The sequence below is a fragment of the Squalius cephalus genome (assembly GCF_949319135.1).
Source record: "Squalius cephalus genome assembly, chromosome: 6".
Taxonomy (NCBI): Eukaryota; Metazoa; Chordata; class Actinopteri; order Cypriniformes; family Leuciscidae; genus Squalius; species Squalius cephalus.
Genome location: NC_137127.1, coordinates 28,919,664 through 28,944,018, shown reverse-complemented (window position 1 = coordinate 28,944,018; position 24,355 = coordinate 28,919,664). Strand labels below are relative to the sequence as shown.

Here is a 24,355-nt window from a genome sequence, read left to right as displayed (position 1 = left end):
TGAATCAATTTTCCAAACCGTGTTTTTGTCTTATCCTGAATCACTACGTTACACACCTATAATAGTGTTTATATTGGGACTATTTTAGACCAGTCGGCTTGTATCACTATGTATGGACTGGAGTAAGTAACCACATCCCTGCGTGACTCGCCATAGATATAAACATAGAGAAGTAGCTCCGGCTACAATGTTCTTCCGCAAGACGCATGCATTTTTATTAACCGCTAGAGTGCCAAAGGTTACAGATTTTCCCTTTTGAATGATGTACTCTTATCTGTATGACCATAAATAACAGCAGGCAGTATAAGATGTTTCCACTACTGAGGAAAAATCCAAGTGCATGTGTATTGATATTCCATGTGTTGTAATTGTTTTGTTTCTCAGTTTCTGACAAGAACGAGGCAGGAGAGGTTTCTGTGAGGGCAAGATGCTTCAGGTCTATGAGGAAAAATGAGAGACCACACAACTTGAGTGTAGGGGAATGAGATCAGATGCAATGCAATAAGGTTTACAGTGTCTGCTCTCTAGGAATTAAATGAAAAAAAAAAAAAAAATATATATATATATATTATTGCAGAGAGTGATTGTAATAGACCACTGTTTGGAGTTTACAAAGGCCTACAGCCTAACTGTTGCTGTCAGGACAGTAGTTCACTGTACCACTATATCAACTGCACACTGTGTATTCTAACAAGTATTTACACAGTAATTTATTACAAATACGGCCTATTAAGATTCCCAGAGAGTAGAGTTAGTTAGCTTGCCAACATTTGACACTGTAGCCCAAGGAAGGTTCAAACACTAGCTACAGTGTAAACCAACATAATTTAACTAATGATTATCTATTCCAGTAATTAGTGACTATGATTGCCTGAATCCTAAAACACAGAATATATACAATTGATCTCTTTTTCGCTTACAGGTTGTCCTCAAACACACTAAACCTGTAGAGCTGATGGCCTGTCAGTGCTCATGTGTGGCAGGGCTTGCTCTATGTAATCACATTGCAGCATTGCTCTTCCAAACAGCACATTACAGCCAACAGGGAGCAGCAGCTGTCCCCCCGACTCACAGCTGCACAGGGTCTGAGCAGCAATGGCACAAACCCAGGACCCTGGACTCAACACTATCACAATTAATACATTGTTAATTTACACATTATAATATAATCCTACATCTTCTTTGTTACTTAAGTTGTGTTTTTGTTCTCACATCAACTTCCAATATCACAGATAGTGCAGCATCTTTTCTTATGAAAATAGGTAAATCATTGAGCTAAAGTAAACTAAATACAGCACAAATAAGTTATTATACAACATTCATTTACAGGGTTTTAAGCCTGGTCCAACAAATGAAATGGTGGTATTGTCAGCTAGGCCCAAGGAGAGAAGATTGGCAGAAGGCATCAGGTAAGGTGTAGGAATGGGAAGTTGTTTTACTACATGCATGTGTTGAAAATATGTATTAAAATGTAAAATACTTTTTTCAGACTGGTTTATGATCACTGTAATCGACACATTACATGAACCTTTAATTAACACTGTGTGCGTGTCTTTTATGTATGTTTTCAGGAGCAACCTGTATAAAGCTGCCTGTAACCTGACCTGTGGCCTTCCAGACATGTCAGTTCTACGGGTGAAGGATATTTACGAAGGCATGTCAAAAGAAACTGCTCCTTTAATAGCCACCATGGGGATTTCAGGGGATGTGCCTTTAGTGGACAGCGCTTTTGGAAAAGTCCAAGAAGGGAGTTTACTGTCCTATCAACTTCCAGCATGGAGCCCACCAAAGACCTGTCCACATAGCACTGCACCACCACGACCATACTTACCCCTGGATGGCTACTGTCTAGGTCCCTCAGAGTGCTGTTTTGTGTTGACTCACCATCAGCAGATGCACATGACTTCTCTAGCAACAACAGAAGTCATGGCACACGAAATTGAGATGGGCACAAGACAACAAAGCACAATGAGGGAATGGCATTTATTGAGAAAGCCACGTCTAACCTCCTCTAGATTCAGGTAACTGTAAACTATACTGTGACATTCAGCACATTTTGTTTTCTCATTTAAATACTCATTTATTGTCATCTCATATAAATACTAAAGTTATTTTTATGTGTATCAATTTATTTCTAGAGAAGTTTGCCATGTGAGAGGGCAGTCCTCAGCGGCGAGTCTAGCGGTGAGAATTTTGAGGTCAGGCTATCAGTCTGCAGAAATGAAGAGGGGCCTTCAGATGGAGCCCAAAGCTATTGAGGAATACTGCTGCATTCAGGAGGTAAATCACTACCCTTGTGGGTTTATCATCCACCCCGATGCACCTTGGCTTGGCTCATCACCAGATGGGTTGGTGTACGACCCTAAAGCTGATCCTGTGTTTGGACTGGTAGAAGTGAAGTGCCCAAATTTGAGAAGCTATGTGGACTGTGCCTACCTTAGGGTCTCTGGTGGAGTGCTACAGCTCAAACAATCTCACACTTACTACTGGCAGGTGCAGGGCCAACTATTCATTTCCGGGATGAAGTGGTGTGATTTTGTTGTGTTTACTGAAGACGACATGTTCATACAAAGAATATACAGAGACGAGGAGTCATTAAAACAATGAAGCAAAAGGTTGATTACTTTTACTTTTACTTTTATCTTCCAACACTTTTGGCTTGAAACGTTTCAATCCATTCAATCAGTTGCCATCAATTTGTACATATTTTTTGGCCCATATTTTATTTTGAACTGTTTCCACAAATGTACAGGATCTGTTGTTAACTGATTAAATTACGTATTTTCATATACATGTTATTTGTTTGTGTGTGTTCTGAATTTATACTTCATTAGTTAACAAATAATGTAAAGTTGAATACAATTAACAAAGAGTACAAAACATAGAAATAATGTAAAAACAACAACAGTAATTATAATACAGTTAATCAGATTTTTAGTGAATAGATTTTAAGTTTAAATTATGAGATGAATGATATATACAGAGATTAAATCTAGAGGCATGTTTAAGATATATTTACAAGGATTAAGAGAGGATAAAAACAAGAGGCACTTCTACTTAGCCCAAGCTTTTACAAGTGGCCCACTCTGATAATTTAACAGTAGGCATGCAACTGCATAAAGCTGATTTATGTTACCAAACATGTTTAAGGGGATGACAGTATCAAAGAATTTAAATTCCTTTAGTCTACGAATTAGGCGCTCAATGTGCACTCTGAGATGTGCAATAGATTGGGTCTCCCTGACCTCGTGCTTTGACATCTGAGGTCTTCCAGCGAGGAATGCTGGCCTGTACACCTTACAGGGCACACAGTCATCCACAAGGAAGCCTCTGTCGACCATAATTGCCATATCTGGCCTAAGCAGAGTAAGAATACCTGACTCTACAAAGATCACAACACAGTTACATGTATATGTAATTGTCAAAACTGGTAGGTGTACAGTACAGTTACAACAACAGACATCTGATGGTGTGAAATTTATTTCCATTCATTCTACATTCAATCTAAAAGTGCTAGTGTTGGTCATAATGTGAACATCCTGGCTTCAGAAAGTAAAAGTCCAACCATGTATTGAACAAGTATATGATAGGATTCTGTAGCCGGAGAGTTTGGTCATAATAGCACAGATGACAGACTTACCATGGAAGCACTTTGCTTTTCAGATTCAACGTTTGCAGTTCCTGTTCTGGTTACCCGAACCATGAATCTCAGTGATGGTTCAATGACCTGCCAAAACCGCATCAGATGATCGTAAGATGAAAACCTGTAAATAGTGAAAATGTCAAAGCATTGACATTCCTTGCATTTAGCACCATACATATTATTACATTTATACACACCAGGTCAGAGGTGAACCTGAAGTAGGAAGTGACTTGCACTGGTCTATTTGACATGCTGATTATATTTAATCTTCAATGTTTGTGGTTTGGACACCATAGTGCTAAAAAAAAAAACTAAACCAAAATGTTTTTAAAATATATTTATTTCATACTAAGTATACTACAAATCGATATTTACTGACATAATGCTTGAAGCTTAGGATATAAATATTACAATTATACAACTATTTGGAGTACTTCTTTAATGCACGATGCACATTAAGCCTAAAAAGTGTTTTAATATTAAATATTTTATTTTAAATATAATTAGTAAATATAGTATGATCACTGTATAATATCACTGTATAATATCAGTCTTTAAATGCAAGATATTTAAAGTGTTTTTAAAGTATAATGCGTTTTTATTAAATTAAATATTTCTACATACCTGGTGTAGAAACGGATATCACTGTCAGAACCTGTAAATCGCTGTAGCCCAAAACGCTGTTTGAGTGACATCTGTTCCATCTGCTGCCTCACATGGTCGATTTCTTCGCGAAGCCTTTCGTTTTCTTCCAGAACCGAGTCAACAAACGCGGGCTGCGGTGCTGTGCTGTAATCGTGGTCATTGGTACTGTAGATATACGTTCAGAATATTCCCCAGTTTCCATACTCTCTGGTCTCGTTCTCCTTTCCCAAACCCCAAGCCTTCTCTCTCCAAGAGAGTAATTATTCCAAGGGAACAGTACAGGTACGGCACCAGACTTCAGCCTTCGCCTCCCTCCGACTTCAGCAGGCTCCTTGAGCTCTTCTGGCACAAAGTGCCGACTACACACGCGTGTATGGTGAGATATAATAAAATTGTCTCTTCTTATATTTATTATCCATTTCTTTCGCTGTTGTACGTCTGACGGGAAAGTATGAAAACTAATGACTGAATTGAATTTTGCTGAGGACGAACACTGAGGGACACAACAGTGCTCAGCTGACGTTCCCTCACAGCGCTGAAATTTAAATGCCTTTTTCATTTCCGTTAACCTAAGTTATACTTTATTTTCACGTAGCTGTTGAATAAATAATAAATTAAATAAATAAGTTCTAGTTCAAACTTTATCTATAAACCACTAGTCTCAAGGAGTCTTTACCTCACGGATTTGAAGGTGCCGCCCACTAACCTAAAAGTACCACAACATCAAATGACGTTCCACCGGAAGTTCACGGGCTGACTTATCTTTATGCGGAAGTTCCAAAGAACGCTCCGTGCATATAGTCCATTGTCCTAGACTGGTTTGGTTCCGATCGGGCGAAAAACCAGGGACTAGTTCGCAAAAGTAGGTTTTGGGCAAAATTCGACATAGCAGAGAATTTTCCCTGCCTAAATCAAAATCGGAGATAGCCATTTTGTCCGCCTTGAGCCAAGGATTCCAACGATATAAGACACTTGATCCCGGGACAAACGGTCTAAGAGTTATGGGCAATTTTGAACTTTTGGTTGCTGTAGCGCCACCTATGGGCCATTCGGGGTCATACTCTGATAGGTTGTCCCCAAATTGAGGCCTACCATCTGGCCAGGTTTCACGTCTCTAGGCCTTACGGTTTGGCCTGCACGGTGCGTTTTACGAATCCTTACAATTACAATTAGTCCATGAGCCAGGGCCCCAAATTTGGTCCATCGGTATCAACGGGGGGGGGCAAATGCTATCATTATTTTTTGGCAAGGTATACACCCCTAGTACTAGAAAAATCACGATAGCAGTGCAGCGGTGGTAGCGAAATCACTTTTTTCAGCTTATGAAGTTACTAACCCCCTAAAATAAATTCCGTTTTTGAAATCTGGTGTATATCTGGTTTTGGCTCATGCTAGGGATATTGTCAATATTCTATAATATGGTGCTTGGTATCGTTGGAAAGGGGACCTTTTAGGCTTTTAGGCTTAGCCAGTACTGAATCTGTCTGACAAACACAGAGGTCACATGACTTCTTTAAACCAGAAATAACACACATTTTTTCACAATTTCCGCCTAAACTGTATGCTTTCTTTTATCCCTGTGGCATGAAAGAACACCACAGACACAAAACTCAACAACTTCAATACTCAAGGCAATCTGATGACTCAGAAAATGTATAATATACCCATACTATTTATTTGTGAGAGCCTTAAATTAGACTTGAATTAGACTTGTGCAGCCAGTACAAGTCTTCAAAATAGAATAGAGCCAATAGAATGGACAAATAGAATACCCTATTAATCCAGGGCCAAATGGCCTATTTATTCATGTACAGTTGTAATAAAAAGTAATTGTTTCAATAGTGTTGTCAACATATTACTTGTAAGTGGTTTAACAAAATGTTTCTATCATGTATTTTGATATCACCCACTTTCAGTTAGAATGTCAGAAAGTAGCTCATGCACGGAATGTTGATGGATTTTTACATTTACATTTACATTTATTCATTTAGCTGACGCTTTTATCCAAAGCGACTTACAATTGCTATATATGTCAGAGGTCGCACGCCTCTGGAGCAACTAGGGGTTAAGTGTCTTGCTCAGGGACACATTGGTGTCTCACAGTGGATTCGAACCCGGGTCTCTCACACCAAAGGCATGTGTCTTATCCACTAGGGGTTAAGTGTCTTGCTCAGGGACACATTGGTGTCTCACAGTGGATTCGAACCCGGGTCTCTCACACCAAAGGCATGTGTCTTATCCACATTGGATTGGATCCAATTGGATTCACATTGGATCCACATTGGATTCACATTGGATCCACACAGTGGATTCGAACCCGGGTCTCTCACACCAAAGGCATGTGTCTTATCCACTAGGGGTTAAGTGTCTTGCTCAGGGACACATTGGTGTCTCACAGTGGATTCGAACCCGGGTCTCTCACACCAAAGGCATGTGTCTTATCCACTGCGCCACACCACCCACCACCCACCACCCACCATTTTGACAGTTTGACAAGGTTTTGTCAGTATTGTGAAAAGATTGTTGGTTCAGTTGACTGGTTATAACAACACTACCAACTATGCCATCTTCAATCAACTTCCATTGAGTTCCAGGGGTATTAAATGTAAGTACAAAATACTTTTTCTCTTGTGCTTGTGAATTGGTGGGGAATAGTAGCAGTAGCTAATGTAAGCTTGGTGTTTTTAGCAGGCTAGCTAGCTTGCAGGTTAAACAGTGTAACAGTAACCGCTACAGTGCAGTCAGGGCTCATGTGTCACGTGACAGTCACTCATTTCGGTCTTTTGTCACACCCTCTCGCCACACATTGTATTTCTCATGCGGAAAAACTATTTATAATATATTTAATATGCTGCAGCGCCTAAAATGTCTCTGGTTGCGCCAGTCTCATTATGGAACCGGCATGAATCAATCGCTGTAAAAATAGAGAGATGAGCAGCGCGCTGTCTGTGCATCTTCAGGTTTATAATGGCGCTGCTGTGGAGATGCTGCGGCAGAAGTGTTGCATTTGAGCTCCGTGTTTCTCTTACGAGAGTACTCTTGTGTTGTGTAAGTTTAGCTACGGGAAAACTCGAGAATACTGAAGCAAAAAACTATCCTTATTTTTAGAATGTAAAACGCATTTGCTGTAGCAGGCAAACCTAGGCGAGACAGCTCGTGCGCCTATTGGCTGCTCTGCGGCAACTGCTGCAACCTATCAGTGTGTCAGGCATGACGTCAGCGCCAACGAGAGGCTCGCCTCGCGCTGTCGTCATTGCCCGCCAAGATGGGTGTGGCCTTAGCCTATAAATACCCATCGCCCAGGTTGCACAATGATTTTGTCTCTTTTCAGCGAGTGACTACACTTCGCTGGATCTCTGAGAGAAGAAGCTGCACCGTCGAACAGCACTATCAGCGGGACGAGCTCGAGTTCTGAGGACGCTGGCTGGATATTCGCCGCCTTCACACACCGTACCTGCTGCGCTATCCGGCGCCTATATCCTTTCACTGGTCCGTGTGTGTTCGCCGCTGCGACACACACGTTTCTCTCTAAAAGAGCCAGGCATTTTTAAATGCCTCCCATGATCTGCGGCTCGTGCAGAGCCGTCCTCAGCGATGGGGACCGGCACGTGCTGTGCACTTCCTGCCTGGGTAAAGAACACGCGGACCACGTGGCTGCCGTGAATGCGAGTCATTGCCTCTTTCGACCCTGCGGGCTCGACAGGCTTTGTTCGCCATCAAGTCTGCCTCTCCCATGCCTTCTGTTGGGCCGCCTCGTAAGAAGCGACGCTCACAAAGGCCACCAGAAGCTTCGGTAAAGGAGCACTCGCCGGCGGCGTCCCCGCAAACCTCCTTCTCAGAGTCCCCCGTCTCCTTCTTTGACGGCCAGCGCCCCGCGGCCGAGGGGATGGAAGGGGATGTTGTGGAGTCCGACAGCTGCTCTCTTCTTGCGTCCGGGAGTGAGGAATGGTCGGGTTCCATCCCTGACGCTGAGCTTCTCTGCCTCCTCACGAAGGCCGTGGAGGACCTCTGCCTTGACTGGACTATGCCCGAGGAGAATTTGGATGGTTGTTTTCTGCCAGGAAGCCGCTCTGCACCTGTTCTGAGGCCCGCTCCCTTCCTCCCTGAGCTGCACAACGAGCTCTCCAGGTCGTGGGGAGCCCCGTACTCGGCCAGGCTGAGGTCCTTTGTCTCTTCGACGCTCTCCGCGGTTGGACGGCGTGAAAGACGGGATATCTCTCTGTTCCTCCCGTGGAGGAAGCCGTAGCGACGCACTTGGCGGGCCAAGTCAAGTCTGTCTACCAAAGCCTGCCGGACCACTTCGGTGTTGATCGGCCGTGCCTACGCGGCCGTCGGTCAAGCCGCATCTGCTCTCCACACCATGGCTGTTTTGCAAATTTACCAGGCCAACCTTCTCCGTTCACTGGACGAGGCTGGACCAACAAAGGAGTTTGTGACGGACTTAAGGAGTGCGACGGACTTAGCTCTCAGAGCTACTAAAGCCGCTGCCCAGGCCATTGGCCGCAACATGGCCTCCCTCACCGTCACAGAGCGTCACCTGTGGCTAACGCTGTCCGACATGTCTGAGTCTGACCGTGCCACCTTTCTAGATGCTCCTGTTTCACCAGCCGGTCTCTTCGGTCCCTCGGTGAAGGGCTTTCTTGGAGGTGCAGAAAACGTCTCAAGCTATGAGACACTTTTTGCCGCGGCGCTCCAGCCCCGCAACATCGCCAGGCCCGGGATGCACGTCAGCGCTCGTGTTCTACTAGCCGCCTCCGACTGCCTCCGACCCCGGGGACCCAGGCCCAAGCTCGCGCCGAGCTTCGAGCCTCCTAAGTCTTCCTAGCCCCCCTAGGAAAGACGCCTATTTTCAGATCCAAATAGCAGCCCGTCACAGGCCATTCTTGAGATTCTCCTTCAAGGGCCAGGCTTATCAGTACACCGTCCTTCCGTTCGGCCTGTCTTTAGCACCTCGTACATTTACGAAGTGTATAAACACGGCGCTCGCACCCCTCAGACGAAGGGGTGTGAGAGTCTTGAACTATCTGGACAACTGGCTAATTATAGCACAGTCGAAGGAGGACCTGGTGTTACACAAAGCATTACTGCTGGCCCATCTGGAACAGCTGGGTCTCAGAGTCAACTGGAGCAAAAGTATTCTATCCCCCAGCCAGGAAATATCCTTTCTGGGGATAGAGTTGGACTCCAGGTCTATGGTGGCGCGCCTGATGCAAGAACGCGCGGCAGCGATCCAGCGCCTAGCAACGACGGTGCTGCGGCTGGGTCTGCTACACATGCGCCCTTTTCAGCTGTGGCTGAGACGGCGTGTGTCAGCGCGAGCGTGGACATCAGGTTTGCTTCATCTCACGGTGAATCAGACATGCGCAGAAGCTCTGCAACCGTGGATGAAGTCCGGCGTGAATCTGGACATCGCCTCACGAATCAAAGTAGTCTCGACGGATGCTTCCAACATGGGTTGTGGCGCCCTATACGAAGGGAGACCTTTTATGGGCCTGTGGTCAGACGCGGAGAAGCGTCTACACATAAACTGTCTAGAGATGAAAGCGGTCGAAAACGCCCTTCAGTTTTTCCTCCCCGCATTAAGGAACCACCACGTTCTGGTCAGAACGGACAACACGTCAGTGGTGTCCTATATAAATCGCCAGGGCGGCCTCAGGTCCCAGAGCCTTCTTGCAATAGCAAAACGCCTCCTCATATGGGGCCAGCACAATCTGTGCTCGCTGAGAGTGGCTCATGTGCCGGGTGTCCTGAACGTGGGCCCAGATATGCTATCCAGGGCCAAATTTTCCCCAGGGGAGTGGTCCCTGCATCCCCTGACGGTGCAAAATATCTGGGACATTTTTCAGAGCAGAGGTAGACCTGTTTGCGTCGCAAACCAACGCTCACTGCCCAATGTTCTTTTCAAAAGAACGAGACGCGCTGGCCCTAAACTGGCCCAGGCGTCCTCTCTATGCATTTCCCTCGGTCACCTTGTTACCACAGGTAATCAAGCGAGTCAGGGAGAGCAAATGCTCGATACTCCTGGTAGCCCCACTATGGGAGAATCAAGTTCAGAACTGATAGAACTGGGGAACACAGCTCCATGGCCGATTCCGCTGAGGAAGGACCTGTTGTCCCAGGCCCAGGGTGCAATTTGGCACCCATGCCCCGAGCTGTGGGCCCTACATGTGTGGGTGATCAACTATCATCATTTCACCTCCCGGAGGGAGTGCTGAACATGATCACAGAGGCTAGAGCTCCGTCTACTAGACGGCTCTATGCGTCTAAATGGTCAGTGTTCGCTGAATGGTGCTCAGCTCATGACTTAAACCCGCTAGATTGCGAGGTAATGGTGGTGCTTTCTTTCCTACAAGAGCTGTTGGACAGCGGGAGAACCCCATCCATGCTCAAGGTGTATGTGGCGGCTATAACGGCTTTTACGGAGCCTGTGAATGGCCAGTCGCTGGGAAAGAATGACCACATAATCCATTTCCTCAGGGGAGCTAGGAGGCTGAACTCTCCTCGGCCACCCTCGGTTCCAGCGTGGGACCTTTCCACAGTCCTAGAGGCCATGAAAGGTGGACCATTCAAACCATTACACGCGGTGGAGCTAAAGTACCTGTCCTACAAAACCGCTTTTCTGTTGGCACTAACCTCAGTAAAGCGCTACGTGCCTGGAATTTGGGCCTAATGACTCTAAGGTCATCCTCAAACCAAGGCATGCTTATGTCCCAATGGTGCTTGCGACCCATTTTAGAGCGCAAGTTATTTCCCTTTCGGCCCTCCCTGCGTCTGACAGTGAGGCTGGGGTTAACTTCCTTTGCCCAGTAAGGGCTTTAAGGATTTATGTGGAGCGCTCTGCTGCCTTTAGGCAAACGGAGCAGCTTTTCGTTTCGTTCGATGGCCACGTCAAAGGGCTAGCCATCTCGAAACAGACCCTGTCCAGATGGATAGTAGACGCTATCGCGTCGGCTAATGCGACCAAGGGCCTGGATTGCCCTTTGGGGGTTAGGGCCCACTCGACTAGAGGTATGGCCTCGTCGTGGGCCTGGACAAGTGGGGTCTCACTTAATGACATTTGTATGGCAGCAGGCTGGGCCCCACTGTCTACATTTGTAAGGTTCTATAACCTGGAAGTACCCGCCCTACAGGTCAGGCTGTTCTCAGTCTGATTATGCCATATTAACATTGTCTACCCAACTCAGTTTGATTAGACTGTTGATATGCTGCAACTGCTTATGCAGTTTCAAGGTTGATATACTGCCTTAACTGCATATATGTGTATGCACCTATCTCATAATACCGAGTCGTCCCGCCCTGTTCTGCCGTTGCGACCGCTCCACTTATACATGAGCCCCGGGCTACTGCCCTTGGGACATAAGTGTTGGAACCTCAGCACGCACGGTGCTTTACATAGGGTTCCTGTAGCATAAGCTACGCAACACAAGAGTACTCTCGTAAGAGAATGACACTAGAGTTGTCTCTAGAGAGGGAACGAGTGTTGCATAGCCTGCCGTGCTTGTGCTGCGCTATGGTTTCGCTTCCAGTCACTGAAATCATTGTGCTACCTGGGCGATGGGTATTTATAGGCTAAGGCCACACCCATCTTGGCGGGCCATGACGTAGCGCGAGGCGAGCCTCTCATTGGCGCTGACGTCATGTCTGACGCACTGATAAGCTGCAGCAGTTGCCGCAGAGCAGCCAATAGGCGCACGAGCTGTCTCGCCTAGGTCTGCCAGCTACAGCAAATGCGTTTTACATTCTAAAAATTAAGAAAGAGAAAAAGAGTTTTCCCGTAGCGTTATCTAAACTTACGCTAAACTCGTTCCCTCTCTAGAGAGAACCGAGGTTACGTTAGTAACCGAGTGTCGATTTCTGCCGTAGTTTCGGGTTTCCACCTCCTACATCCACTTCCCTAAACTTTGTCTCATTCAGAGACCAGAGACCCAAACGGGGCTCTGAGTCTGTCAGAAGGTCTGAGATCTACCGTATCAGCAGAGCAATCACGTAATGCACATCAGACTAAGATTATTTTCTGAAATATAGTGACTTTATTCTTGTAATAGCCTATTAAAACTTTATTTTTCTCAAAATATAATGACTCCAAATCTCAGAGAACACACATATATATATATATATATAGAATGTGCACAAAGTTTTGAATTGCACAAAAAAATGTTCACTCCCACGATATATGTGTCTTGCAAATGGCCTCAGGTGCACAGACATGTGTAAACTGATAGAGTGCGAAAACCAGGTGACCTGTGTAGAAAGTTCAGATGAAGACAAGGACGACATGGAAAATGATGATGATTATATAATAAAATAATGGACATCAACATACAAACCAGTCTTTGATTAAATATATTCACTTTCCAACCTGTTTCTTTATTGACTTTTACAACTAATAGGTCTCCATCCTATTTGTCCATTCTATTGGCTCTATTCTATTTTGAAGACTTGTACTGGCTGCACAAGTCTAATTCAAGTCTAATTTAAGGCTCTCGCAAATAAATAGTATGGGTATATTATACATTTTCTGAGTCATCAGATTGCCTTGAGTATTGAAGTTGTTGAGTTTTGTGTCTGTGGTGTTCTTTCATGCCACAGGGATAAAAGAAAGCATACAGTTTAGGCGGAAATTGTGAAAAAATGTGTGTTATTTCTGGTTTAAAGAAGTCATGTGACCTCTGTGTTTGTCAGACAGATTCAGTACTGGGCTTGAATGAAAGCCTAAAAGGTCCCCTTTCCAACGATACCAAGCACCATATTATAGAATATTGACAATATCCCTAGCATGAGCCAAAACCAGATATACACCAGATTTCAAAAACGGAATTTATTTTAGGGGGTTAGTAACTTCATAAGCTGAAAAAAGTGATTTCGCTACCACCGCTGCACTGCTATCGTGATTTTTCTAGTACTAGGGGTGTATACCTTGCCAAAAAACAATGATAGCATTTGCCCCCCCGTTGATACCGATGGACCCCCCTGGCTCATGGACTAAATAGGGTTTCAGCATTTCATGCTTGAACCCCTAATAAGAATGAAGGCTTTTTGCCAGTTATAGCGCCACCTATGGTCCGATCTCCATGAAACTCTGCATGCTTCCTCACCATGTTCTGACACATATGCTCATCAATTTTGGTGAAGTTCTGAGTTTTCATTTGGGATTTATAGGCTTTTTAGTGTATTTTGCCACTCCCCTTTTCTAAATGACCCTGTTACAGCCACCCAAATGCAAAAGTTCAACTTTTTTTCGATAATTATTGATCTAGAGAGTCCAGAGAATTGTCCTAGACTGGTTTGGTTCCGATCGGGCGAAAAACCAGGGACTAGTTCGCAAAAGTAGGTTTTGGGCAAAATTCGACATAGCAGAGAATTTTCCCTGCCTAAATCAAAATCGGAGATAGCCATTTTGTCCGCCTTGAGCCAAGGATTCCAACGATATAAGACACTTGATCCCGGGACAAACGGTCTAAGAGTTATGGGCAATTTTGAACTTTTGGTTGCTGTAGCACCACCTATGGGCCATTCGGGGTCATACTCTGATAGGTTGTCCCCAAATTGAGGCCTACCATCTGGCCAGGTTTCACGTCTCTAGGCCTTACGGTTTGGCCTGCACGGTGCGTTTTACGAATCCTTACAATTACAATAGGGTTTCAGCATTTCATGCTTGAACCCCTAATAAGAATGAAGGCTTTTTGCCAGTTATAGCGCCACCTATGGTCCGATCTCCATGAAACTCTGCATGCTTCCTCACCATGTTCTGACACATATGCTCATCAATTTTGGTGAAGTTCTGAGTTTTCATTTGGGATTTATAGGCTTTTTAGTGTATTTTGCCACGCCCCTTTTCTAAATGACCCTGTTACAGCCACCCAAATGCAAAAGTTCAACTTTTTTTCGACAATTATTGATCTAGAGAGTCCAGAGAATTGTCCTAGACTGGTTTGGTTCCGATCGGGCGAAAAACCAGGGACTAGTTCGCAAAAGTAGTTTTTGGGCAAAATTCGACATAGCAGAGAATTTTCCCTGCCTAAATCAAAATCGGAGATAGCCATTTTGTCCGCCTTGAGCCAAGGATTCCAACGATATAAGACACTTGATCCCGGGACAAACGGTCTAAGAGTTATGGGCAATTTTGAACTTTTGGTTGCTGTAGCGCCACCTATGGGCCATTCGGGGTCATACTCTGATAGGTTGTCCCCAAATTGAGGCCTACCATCTGGCTAGGTTTCACGTCTCTAGGCCTTACGGTTTGGCCTGCACGGTGCGTTTTACGAATCCTTACAATTACAATAGGGTTTCAGCATTTCATGCTTGAACCCCTAATAAGAATGAAGGCTTTTTGCCAGTTATAGCGCCACCTATGGTCCGATCTCCATGAAACTCTGCATGCTTCCTCACCATGTTCTGACACATATGCACATCAATTTTGGTGAAGTTCTGAGTTTTCATTTGGGATTTATAGGCTTTTGAGTGTATTTTGCCACGCCCCTTTTCTAAATGACCCTGTTACAGCCACCCAAATGCAAAAGTTCAACTTTTTTTCGACAATTATTGATCTAGAGAGTCCAGAGAATTGTCATAGACTGGTTTGGTTCCGATCGGGCGAAAAACCAGGGACTAGTTCGCAAAAGTAGGTTTTGGGCAAAATTCGACATAGCAGAGAATTTTCCCTGCCTAAATCAAAATCGGAGATAGCCATTTTGTCCGCCTTGAGCCAAGGATTCCAACGATATAAGACACTTGATCCCGGGACAAACGGTCTAAGAGTTATGGGCAATTTTGAACTTTTGGTTGCTGTAGCGCCACCTATGGGCCATTCGGGGTCATACTCTGATAGGTTGTCCCCAAATTGAGGCCTACCATCTGGCTAGGTTTCACGTCTCTAGGCCTTACGGTTTGGCCTGCACGGTGCGTTTTACGAATCCTTACAATTACAATAGGGTTTCAGCATTTCATGCTTGAACCCCTAATAAGAATGAAGGCTTTTTGCCAGTTATAGCGCCACCTATGGTCCGATCTCCATGAAACTCTGCATGCTTCCTCACCATGTTCTGACACATATGCTCATCAATTTTGGTGAAGTTCTGAGTTTTCATTTGGGATTTATAGGCTTTTTAGTGTATTTTGCCACGCCCCTTTTCTAAATGACCCTGTTACAGCCACCCAAATGCAAAAGTTCAACTTTTTTTCGACAATTATTGATCTAGAGAGTCCAGAGAATTGTCATAGACTGGTTTGGTTCCGATCGGGCGAAAAACCAGGGACTAGTTCGCAAAAGTAGGTTTTGGGCAAAATTCGACATAGCAGAGAATTTTCCCTGCCTAAATCAAAATCGGAGATAGCCATTTTGTCCGCCTTGAGCCAAGGATTCCAACGATATAAGACACTTGATCCCGGGACAAACGGTCTAAGAGTTGTGAGTGATTTTGAACTTTTGGTTGCTGTAGCGCTACCTATGGGCCAATCGGGGTCATACTCTGATAGGTTGTCCCCAAATTGAGGCCTACCATCTGGCCAGGTTTCACGTCTCTAGGCCTTACGGTTTGGCCTGCACGGTGCGTTTTACGAATCCTTACAATTACAATATTTCAGCATTTCATGCTTGAACCCCTAATAAGAATGAAGGCTTTTTGCCAGTTATAGCGCCACCTATGGTCCGATCTCCATGAAACTCTGCATGCTTCCTCACCATGTTCTGACACATATGCTCATCAATTTTGGTGAAGTTCTGAGTTTTCATTTGGGATTTATAGGCTTTTTAGTGTATTTTGCCACGCCCCTTTTCTAAATGACCCTGTTACAGCCACCCAAATGCCAAAGTTCAACTTTTTTTTGATAATTATTGATCTAGAGAGTCCAGAGAATTGTCCTAGACTGGTTTGGTTCCGATCGGGCGAAAAACCAGGGACTAGTTCGCAAAAGTAGGTTTTGGGCAAAATTCGACATAGCAGAGAATTTTCCCTGCCTAAATCAAAATCGGAGATAGCCATTTTGTCCGCCTTGAGCCAAGGATTCCAACGATATAAGACACTTGATCCCGGGACAAACGGTCTAAGAGTTATGGGCAATTTTGAACTTTTGGTTGCTGTAGAGCCACCTATGGGCCATTCGGGGTCATACTCTGATAGGTTGTCCCCAAATTGAGGCCTACCATCTGGCCAGGTTTCACGTCTCTAGGCCTTACGGTTTGGCCTGCACGGTGCGTTTTACGAATCCTTACAATTAGAATAGGGTTTCAGCATTTCATGCTTGAACCCCTAATAAGAATGAAGGCTTTTTGCCAGTTATAGCGCCACCTATGGTCCGATCTCCATGAAACTCTGCATGCTTCCTCACCATGTTCTGACACATATGCTCATCAATTTTGGTGAAGTTCTGAGTTTTCATTTGGGATTTATAGGCTTTTTAGTGTATTTTGCCACGCCCCTTTTCTAAATGACCCTGTTACAGCCACCCAAATGCAAAAGTTCAACTTTTTGTCGATAATTATTGATCTAGAGAGTCCAGAGAATTGTCCTAGACTGGTTTGGTTCCGATCGGGCGAAAAACCAGGGACTAGTTCGCAAAAGTAGTTTTTGGGCAAAATTCGACATAGCAGAGAATTTTCCCTGCCTAAATCAAAATCGGAGATAGCCATTTTGTCCGCCTTGAGCAAAGGATTCCAACGATATAAGACACTTGATCCCGGGACAAATGGTCTAAGAGTTATGGGCAATTTTGAACTTTTGGTTGCTGTAGCGCCACCTATGGGCCATTCGGGGTCATACTCTGATAGGTTGTCCCCAAATTGAGGCCTACCATCTGGCCAGGTTTCACGTCTCTAGGCCTTACGGTTTGGCCTGCACGGTGCGTTTTACGAATCCTTACAATTACAATAGGGTTTCAGCATTTCATGCTTGAACCCCTAATAAGAATGAAGGCTTTTTGCCAGTTATAGCGCCACCTATGGTCCGATCTCCATGAAACTCTGCATGCTTCCTCACCATGTTCTGACACATATGCTCATCAATTTTGGTGAAGTTCTGAGTTTTTATTTGGGATTTATAGGCTTTTTAGTGTATTTTGCCACGCCCCTTTTCTAAATGACCCTGTTACAGCCACCCAAATGCAAAAGTTCAACTTTTTTTCGACAATTATTGATCTAGAGAGTCCAGAGAATTGTCCTAGACTGGTTTGGTTCCGATCGGGCGAAAAACCAGGGACTAGTTCGCAAAAGTAGGTTTTGGACAAAATTTAACATAGCAGAAAATTTTCCCTACCTACATCCAAATCGGAGATAGCCATTTTGTCCGCCTCGAGCCAAGGATTCCAACGATATAAGACACTTGATCCTGGGACAAACGGTCTAAGAGTTGTGAGCGATTTTGAACTTTTGGTTGCTGTAGCGCCACCTATGGGCCAATCGGGGTCATACTCTGATAGGTTGTCCCCAAATTGAGGCCTACCATCTGGCCAGGTTTCAAGTCTCTAGGCCTTACGGTTTGTCCTGCGCGATGCGTTTTACAAATCCTTACAATTACAATAGGGTTTCAGCATTTCATGCTTGAACCCCTAATAAGAATGAAGGCTTTTTGCCAGTTATAGCGCCACCTATGGTCCGATCTCCATGAAACTCTGCATGCTTCCTCACCATGTTCTGACACATATGCTCATCAATTTTGGTGAAGTTCTGAGTTTTCATTTGGGATTTATAGGCTTTTTAGTATATTTTGCCACGCCCCTTTTCTAAATGACCCTGTTACAGCCACCCAAATGCAAAAGTTCAACTTTTTTTCGACAATTATTGATCTAGAGAGTCCAGAGAATTGTCCTAGACTGGTTTGGTTCCGATCGGGCGAAAAACCAGGGACTAGTTCGCAAAAGTAGGTTTTGGACAAAATTTAACATAGCAGAAAATTTTCCCTACCTACATCCAAATCGGAGATAGCCATTTTGTCCGCCTCGAGCCAAGGATTCCAACGATATAAGATACTTGATCCTGGGACAAACGGTCTAAGAGTTGTGAGCGATTTTGAACTTTTGGTTGCTGTAGCGCCACCTATGGGCCAATCGGGGTCATACTCTGATAGGTTGTCCCCAAATTGAGGCCTACCATCTGGCCAGGTTTCAAGTCTCTAGGCCTTACGGTTTGTCCTGCGCGATGCGTTTTACAAATCCTTACAATTACAATAGGGTTTCAGCATTTCATGCTTGAACCCCTAATAAGAATGAAGGCTTTTTGCCAGTTATAGCGCCACCTATGGTCCGATCTCCATGAAACTCTGCATGCTTCCTCACCATGTTCTGACACATATGCTCATCAATTTTTGTGAAGTTCTGAGTTTTCCTTTGGGATTTATAGGCTTTTGAGTGTATTTTGCCACGCCCCTTTTCTAAATGACCCTGTTACAGCCACCCAAATGCCAAAGTTCAACTTTTTTTGATAATTATTGATCTAGAGAGTCCAGAGAATTGTCCTAGACTGGTTTGGTTCCGATCGGGCGAAAAACCAGGGACTAGTTCGCAAAAGTAGGTTTTGGGCAAAATTCGACATAGCAGAGAATTTTCCCTGCCTAAATCAAAATCGGAGATAGCCATTTTGTCCGCCTTGAGCCAAGGATTCCAACGATATAAGACACTTGATCCCGGGACAAACGGTCTAAGAGTTATGGGCAATTTTGAACTTTTGGTTGCTGTAGCGCCACCTATGGGCCATTCGGGGTCATACTCTGATAGGTTGTCCCAAATTGAGGCCTACCATCTGGCCAGGTTTCACGTCTCTAGGCCTTACGGTTTGGCCTGCACGGTGCGTTTTACGAATCCTTACAATTACAATAGGGTTTCAGCATTTCATGCTTGAACCCCTAATAAGAATGAAGGCTTTTTGCCAGTTATAGCGCCACCTATGGTCCGATCTCCATGAAACTCTGCATGCTTCCTCACCATGTTCTGACACATATGCTCATCAATTTTGGTGAAGTTCTGAGTTTTCATTTGGGATTTATAGGCTTTTTAGTGTATTTTGCCACGCCCCTTTTCTAAATGACCCTGTTACAGCCACCCAAATGCAAAAGTTCAACTTTTTTTCGACAATTATTGATCTAGAGAGTCCAGAGAATTGTCCTAGACTGGTTTGGTTCCGATCGGGCGAAAAACCAGGGACTAGTTCGCAAAAGTAGGTTTTGGGCAAAATTCGACATAGCAGAGAATTTTCCCTGCCTAAATCAAAATCGGAGATAGACATTTTGTCCGCCTTGAGCAAAGGATTCCAACGATATAAGACACTTGATCCCGGGACAAACGGTCTAAGAGTTATGGGCAATTTTGAACTTTTGGTTGCTGTAGCGCCACCTATGGGCCATTCGGGGTCATACTCTGATAGGTTGTCCCCAAATTGAGGCCTACCATCTGGCCAGGTTTCACGTCTCTAGGCCTTACGGTTTGGCCTGCACGGTGCGTTTTACGAATCCTTACAATTACAATAGGGTTTCAGCATTTCATGCTTGAACCCCTAATAAGAATGAAGGCTTTTTGCCAGTTATAGCGCCACCTATGGTCCGATCTCCATGAAACTCTGCATGCTTCCTCACCATGTTCTGACACATATGCTCATCAATTTTTGTGAAGTTCTGAGTTTTCCTTTGGGATTTATAGGCTTTTGAGTGTATTTTGCCACGCCCCTTTTCTAAATGACCCTGTTACAGCCACCCAAATGCCAAAGTTCAACTTTTTTTTGATAATTATTGATCTAGAGAGTCCAGAGAATTGTCCTAGACTGGTTTGGTTCCGATCGGGCAAAAAACCAGGGACTAGTTCGCAAAAGTAGGTTTTGGACAAAATTCGACATAGCAGAAAATTTTCCCTGCCTACATCCAAATCGGAGATAGCCATTTTGTCCGCCTCGAGCCAAGGATTCCAACGATATAAGACACTTGATCCTGGGACAAACGGTCTAAGAGTTATGGGCAATTTGGAACTTTTGGTTGCTGTAGTGCCACCTATGGGCCATTCGGGGTCATACTCTGATAGGTTGTCCGCAAATTGAGGCCTACCATCTGGCCAGGTTTCACGTCTCTAGGCCTTACGGTTTGGCCTGCACGGTGCGTTTTACGAATCCTTACAATTACAATAGGGTTTCAGCATTTCATGCTTGAACCCCTAAAAATCCTTACAATTACAATAGGGTTTCAGCACTTCGTGCTTGAACCCCTAAAAATCAGTACAATTACAATAGGGTTTCAGCACTTCGTGCTTGAACCCCTAAAAATCAGTACAATTACAATAGGGTTTCAGCACTTCGTGCTTGAACCCCTAATAAAAATCAGTACAATTACAATAGGGTTTCAGCACTTCGTGCTTGAACCCCTAATAATAAAAATCAGTACAATAACAATAGGGTTTCAGCACTTCGTGCTTGAACCCCTAATAATAAAAATCAGTACAATTACAATAGGGTTTCAGCATTTCATGCTTGAACCCCTAATAAGAAGAGACGTTTTGGACAGTTATAGCGCCACCTATTGTCCGATCTTCACGAAACTTGGCATGCTTCTTCACCATGTTCTGACACATCTGCTCATCGATTTTTGTGAAGTTTGGGGTTTTCCCTTAGGTTGTATAGGCTTTTGAGTGTTTTTTTGTCCCACCCCTTTCCTAAATGACCCTGTTACAGCCAGGCAAATGCAAAAGTTCAACTTTTTTTCGATAATTATTGATCTACAGAGTCCAGAGAATTGTGCTAGACTGGTCTGGTTCCGATTGGGCCAAAAACCTAGGACTAGTTCGCAAAAGTAGGTTTTGGACTAAATTGCCCATATAAAATTTTTGCCCCAATCGGGATTTGTCCCAATTGCCCATATAAAATTTTTGCCCCAATCACTTCGTGCTTGAACCCCTAATAAAAATCAGTACAATTACAATAGGGTTTCAGCACTTCGTGCTTGAACCCCTAATAAAAATCAGGGCAATTACAATAGGGTTTCAGCACTTCGTGCTTGAACCCCTAATTAAAGCTGCAAGCAGCATTTATCGGGGTTCAAGCAATTAAGGCCTTTAAGGCCTTAAAGCACAAAAGCATCAAAAGTTATTAAGTTTTATTTAGCAAGCATGTAACCACTGACATCATAGATGGAAAAGATCATGTTCTAGCATGATTTATCATGATATACCACATTCTAAAATGATTTACCATAGTTCATCATGATTTATCACGGTTTACCATGATTTACCCTGTTCTAGCATAGTTTACCATGATTTACCATGTTCTAGCATGATATACCACATTCTAGAATTATTTACCAGGATTCTTACATGATCTACCTTGATACACCACATTCTACTATTATTTACTATGACTTACCATGTTTCTAGCGTGATTTACCATGATTTACCACATTACTAGCAATTTTGTGAAGTGTCAGTGCAAATTAAGTGATAAACACTGACAAAATATGATTGTGTTATAATAGTTATTGTTATACAAGTGATTTTTTTTTTTAGTGTCTACTCTAAATATGAAAGAATCAAAAAGCACATGTGAAAATACTTCATTAATAAGTAGAATAGCCAGCAGAGGGCAGTAGAAGACCACTTATTGGCTCACTTTCACTTTAAACTTCATGATTTGCACCAGTTTTCTGCACTAAATCAAACCAGTCTTTCCATGTTAACTCAATTATGCATGCTGCTTACACACACACACACACACACACACACACACACACACACACACACATATGTTTTTTGGATATGTTATTGAAAAAATATATTTGTCTATATAGGCATTTCTTTGTGATCTAATAATATAAAACTATGTTACCAGTATAGGGCTGTAAAGATTCCTCGATTATAGTCAAGTACTCGATTTAAAAAATCCTTGATTGCAATTTACCCCTCAGTAATGGGCAAAATACCGAAAGTGGTGCATTCCACAGACGAGAATCCAACAACCGCAGAATTACAGTTTTCTAGGACAACGCGATATTTAAAACCATTTACAGTCATAATATAGCATAGTGCCATTGTGAAATCACAAAGGCTGTGATTCAGTTAAATAAATATATCCTCTGTTTTTTGTTTGTTTGTTTTTTTCACAGAGAAGACGCTTCAATTACATGAGTGCAGATTAGCCTACATGTTAAATTACCTCAGCTCCGTCCACAGTAAACGCTGCTCCAAGCAAACTCAGTCTCTGCAGTGCTGTTTGTTTAGGTTTCCAAAAACGTGCAAATATGGGAACGCAAGTCGGACGCAGTTTGTGTTTCTTAGTTGCACTGTTATCATTTGTGGAGCACATCTGGGTTTCTCAAACTGCTGTTCATCGCGATTTCAAAATAAAAGTTTAAACATTGGGATTTCAAAATATAGTTTAAACTCTTGCTCTGAGTTTGCATGTTTTGATGTGCACATGTTCTCGTTCAAGAAATTACAGTGGCTGTAGCATTTCTATCGTACAGAAGTGGCCAAATATTAAAGGTTAAGTTGACATTTGAATTAATTGTTTGGACAATATTAAACAAGGATTTGATAATGCCAGGTTTAGTGTAACAACAACCAGGCCGCTGGCGCCCTCTGCAGGCATTTGTTATTTATGTACATAAGTTATGTTTATATTAGTTTATATAATTTATTTTACATGGGTATATTTTAACAGTGTTCTTCAGTAAAACCAATATAATTACTTACTTTGATACTTTACTTGAACCAATTATTGTTGCTTGTTATTATATATTTGTATTTTAAGTCATTTTAAAGGCTGTTGTTAACTTGAATCTATTTTTTACCACAATTTTTTTTATCCTAATACTTGAATAGAATACTCGATTACTAAAATAATCGATAGCTACAGCCCTATCATAATAAAAAAGATTGCTTTTTAAAGCATTTGTTTGTTTCCCAATACTGAAAGCTAATCAAAATGAAATGTGTAATCCTGCTGCTCTCTCAAGTGGACAAAAGTGGACAATTGAAGTGTTTGAATGAATGAGTGAATGAATGGGAATTTGGTTTTTCACTTATATCTCGGTAACCAGAACGTGAAAAATTCTGAAACTCAGAGCATAGATAGTGCTCGAGGAGCCCTGTTGAATGACACCATCACTTTGTTTTTGGGCGATTAGGGCCGGGAGTTATGACTGTTCAAAGGCATATCCTTTGGGGCTTTTATCTCTGGAATGCCCAGGGCAAATAACACCACATTTGAATCGAAGCTAGCCAACGACGGGCCCTTTCCAACGAGCTCTCACACAAGGTTCGGGGTGGTCTGGGTCAGGAGTTACGGCCGATCAAAGTCGGGGGTCCCGCCGACTAGCGTTTCCCGGGGGTCGCGCTCCCAAGGCCCGCGACGACACGTTTCGATCAAGAGCCTGGAGGACCTTACCATCAAAATTTGAGCGCGCAACGACTTTCCGTTTTCGAGTTATGAGTGAATTTGTTTTCGGGGGCGTGGCTTAAATGCCCGTTTTACTTTCGTTTTCCATTTCCATATCTCAGTGACACAATTGTCAATCACAATTGTGACACAATACTCCAATAGATGAGTTTTGACAAAATGTCATTGTAAATGTTAAAATAATGATTTTATAAAGTCTAAATATGAATTATATAACAATATTAGGCAGCAGTATGATGAAATGACAGCAGTACGGTGTACATTTTAGGACATCCTCAGACCTCAGACATATGAAGACAAGGCATCATGCCTCAGACTAAAAGGCTTCAGTCATTGGACAAAACGGCATCGCGCCTCAGACTGAAAAGCTTCAGGTCTCAGGAAAAACAATGTCAGGTGTCAGGTCTCGTACAATTAGGCATCAGACGAATCAGCCTCAGACAAAAAGGCATCAGACATAAAGGCATCAGACAAAAAGGCATCAGACTAAAAGGCATCGGACGAAAATGACTCAGACTAAAAGGCATCAGACAAAAAGGCATCAGACGAAACGGACTCAAACTAAAAGGCATCAGACAAAACGGACTCAGACTAAAAGGCATCAGACATAAAGGCATCGGACGAAACGGACTCAGACCAAAAGGCATCAGACGAAACGGACTCAGATGGAGTTTGGAGATTCGCATTGCCCCGCCCCATATGACGTC

At 43.5% G+C, this 24,355-nt stretch overlaps 1 protein-coding gene across 1 annotated transcript; it reads left to right on the top strand.

Moving 5' to 3' along the window:
- Window positions 1-1,335: 1,335 nt before the first annotated feature.
- On the top strand, window positions 1,336-2,717 carry LOC307160667 (uncharacterized protein). The gene is made up of 3 exons (XM_079874860.1): window positions 1,336-1,409; window positions 1,572-2,021; window positions 2,139-2,717. Exons 1-3 carry the CDS (start codon window positions 1,357-1,359, stop codon window positions 2,605-2,607), a joined length of 972 nt encoding a protein of 323 aa, XP_079730986.1. The 5' UTR covers window positions 1,336-1,356; the 3' UTR covers window positions 2,608-2,717.
- Window positions 2,718-24,355: the final 21,638 nt, after the last annotated feature.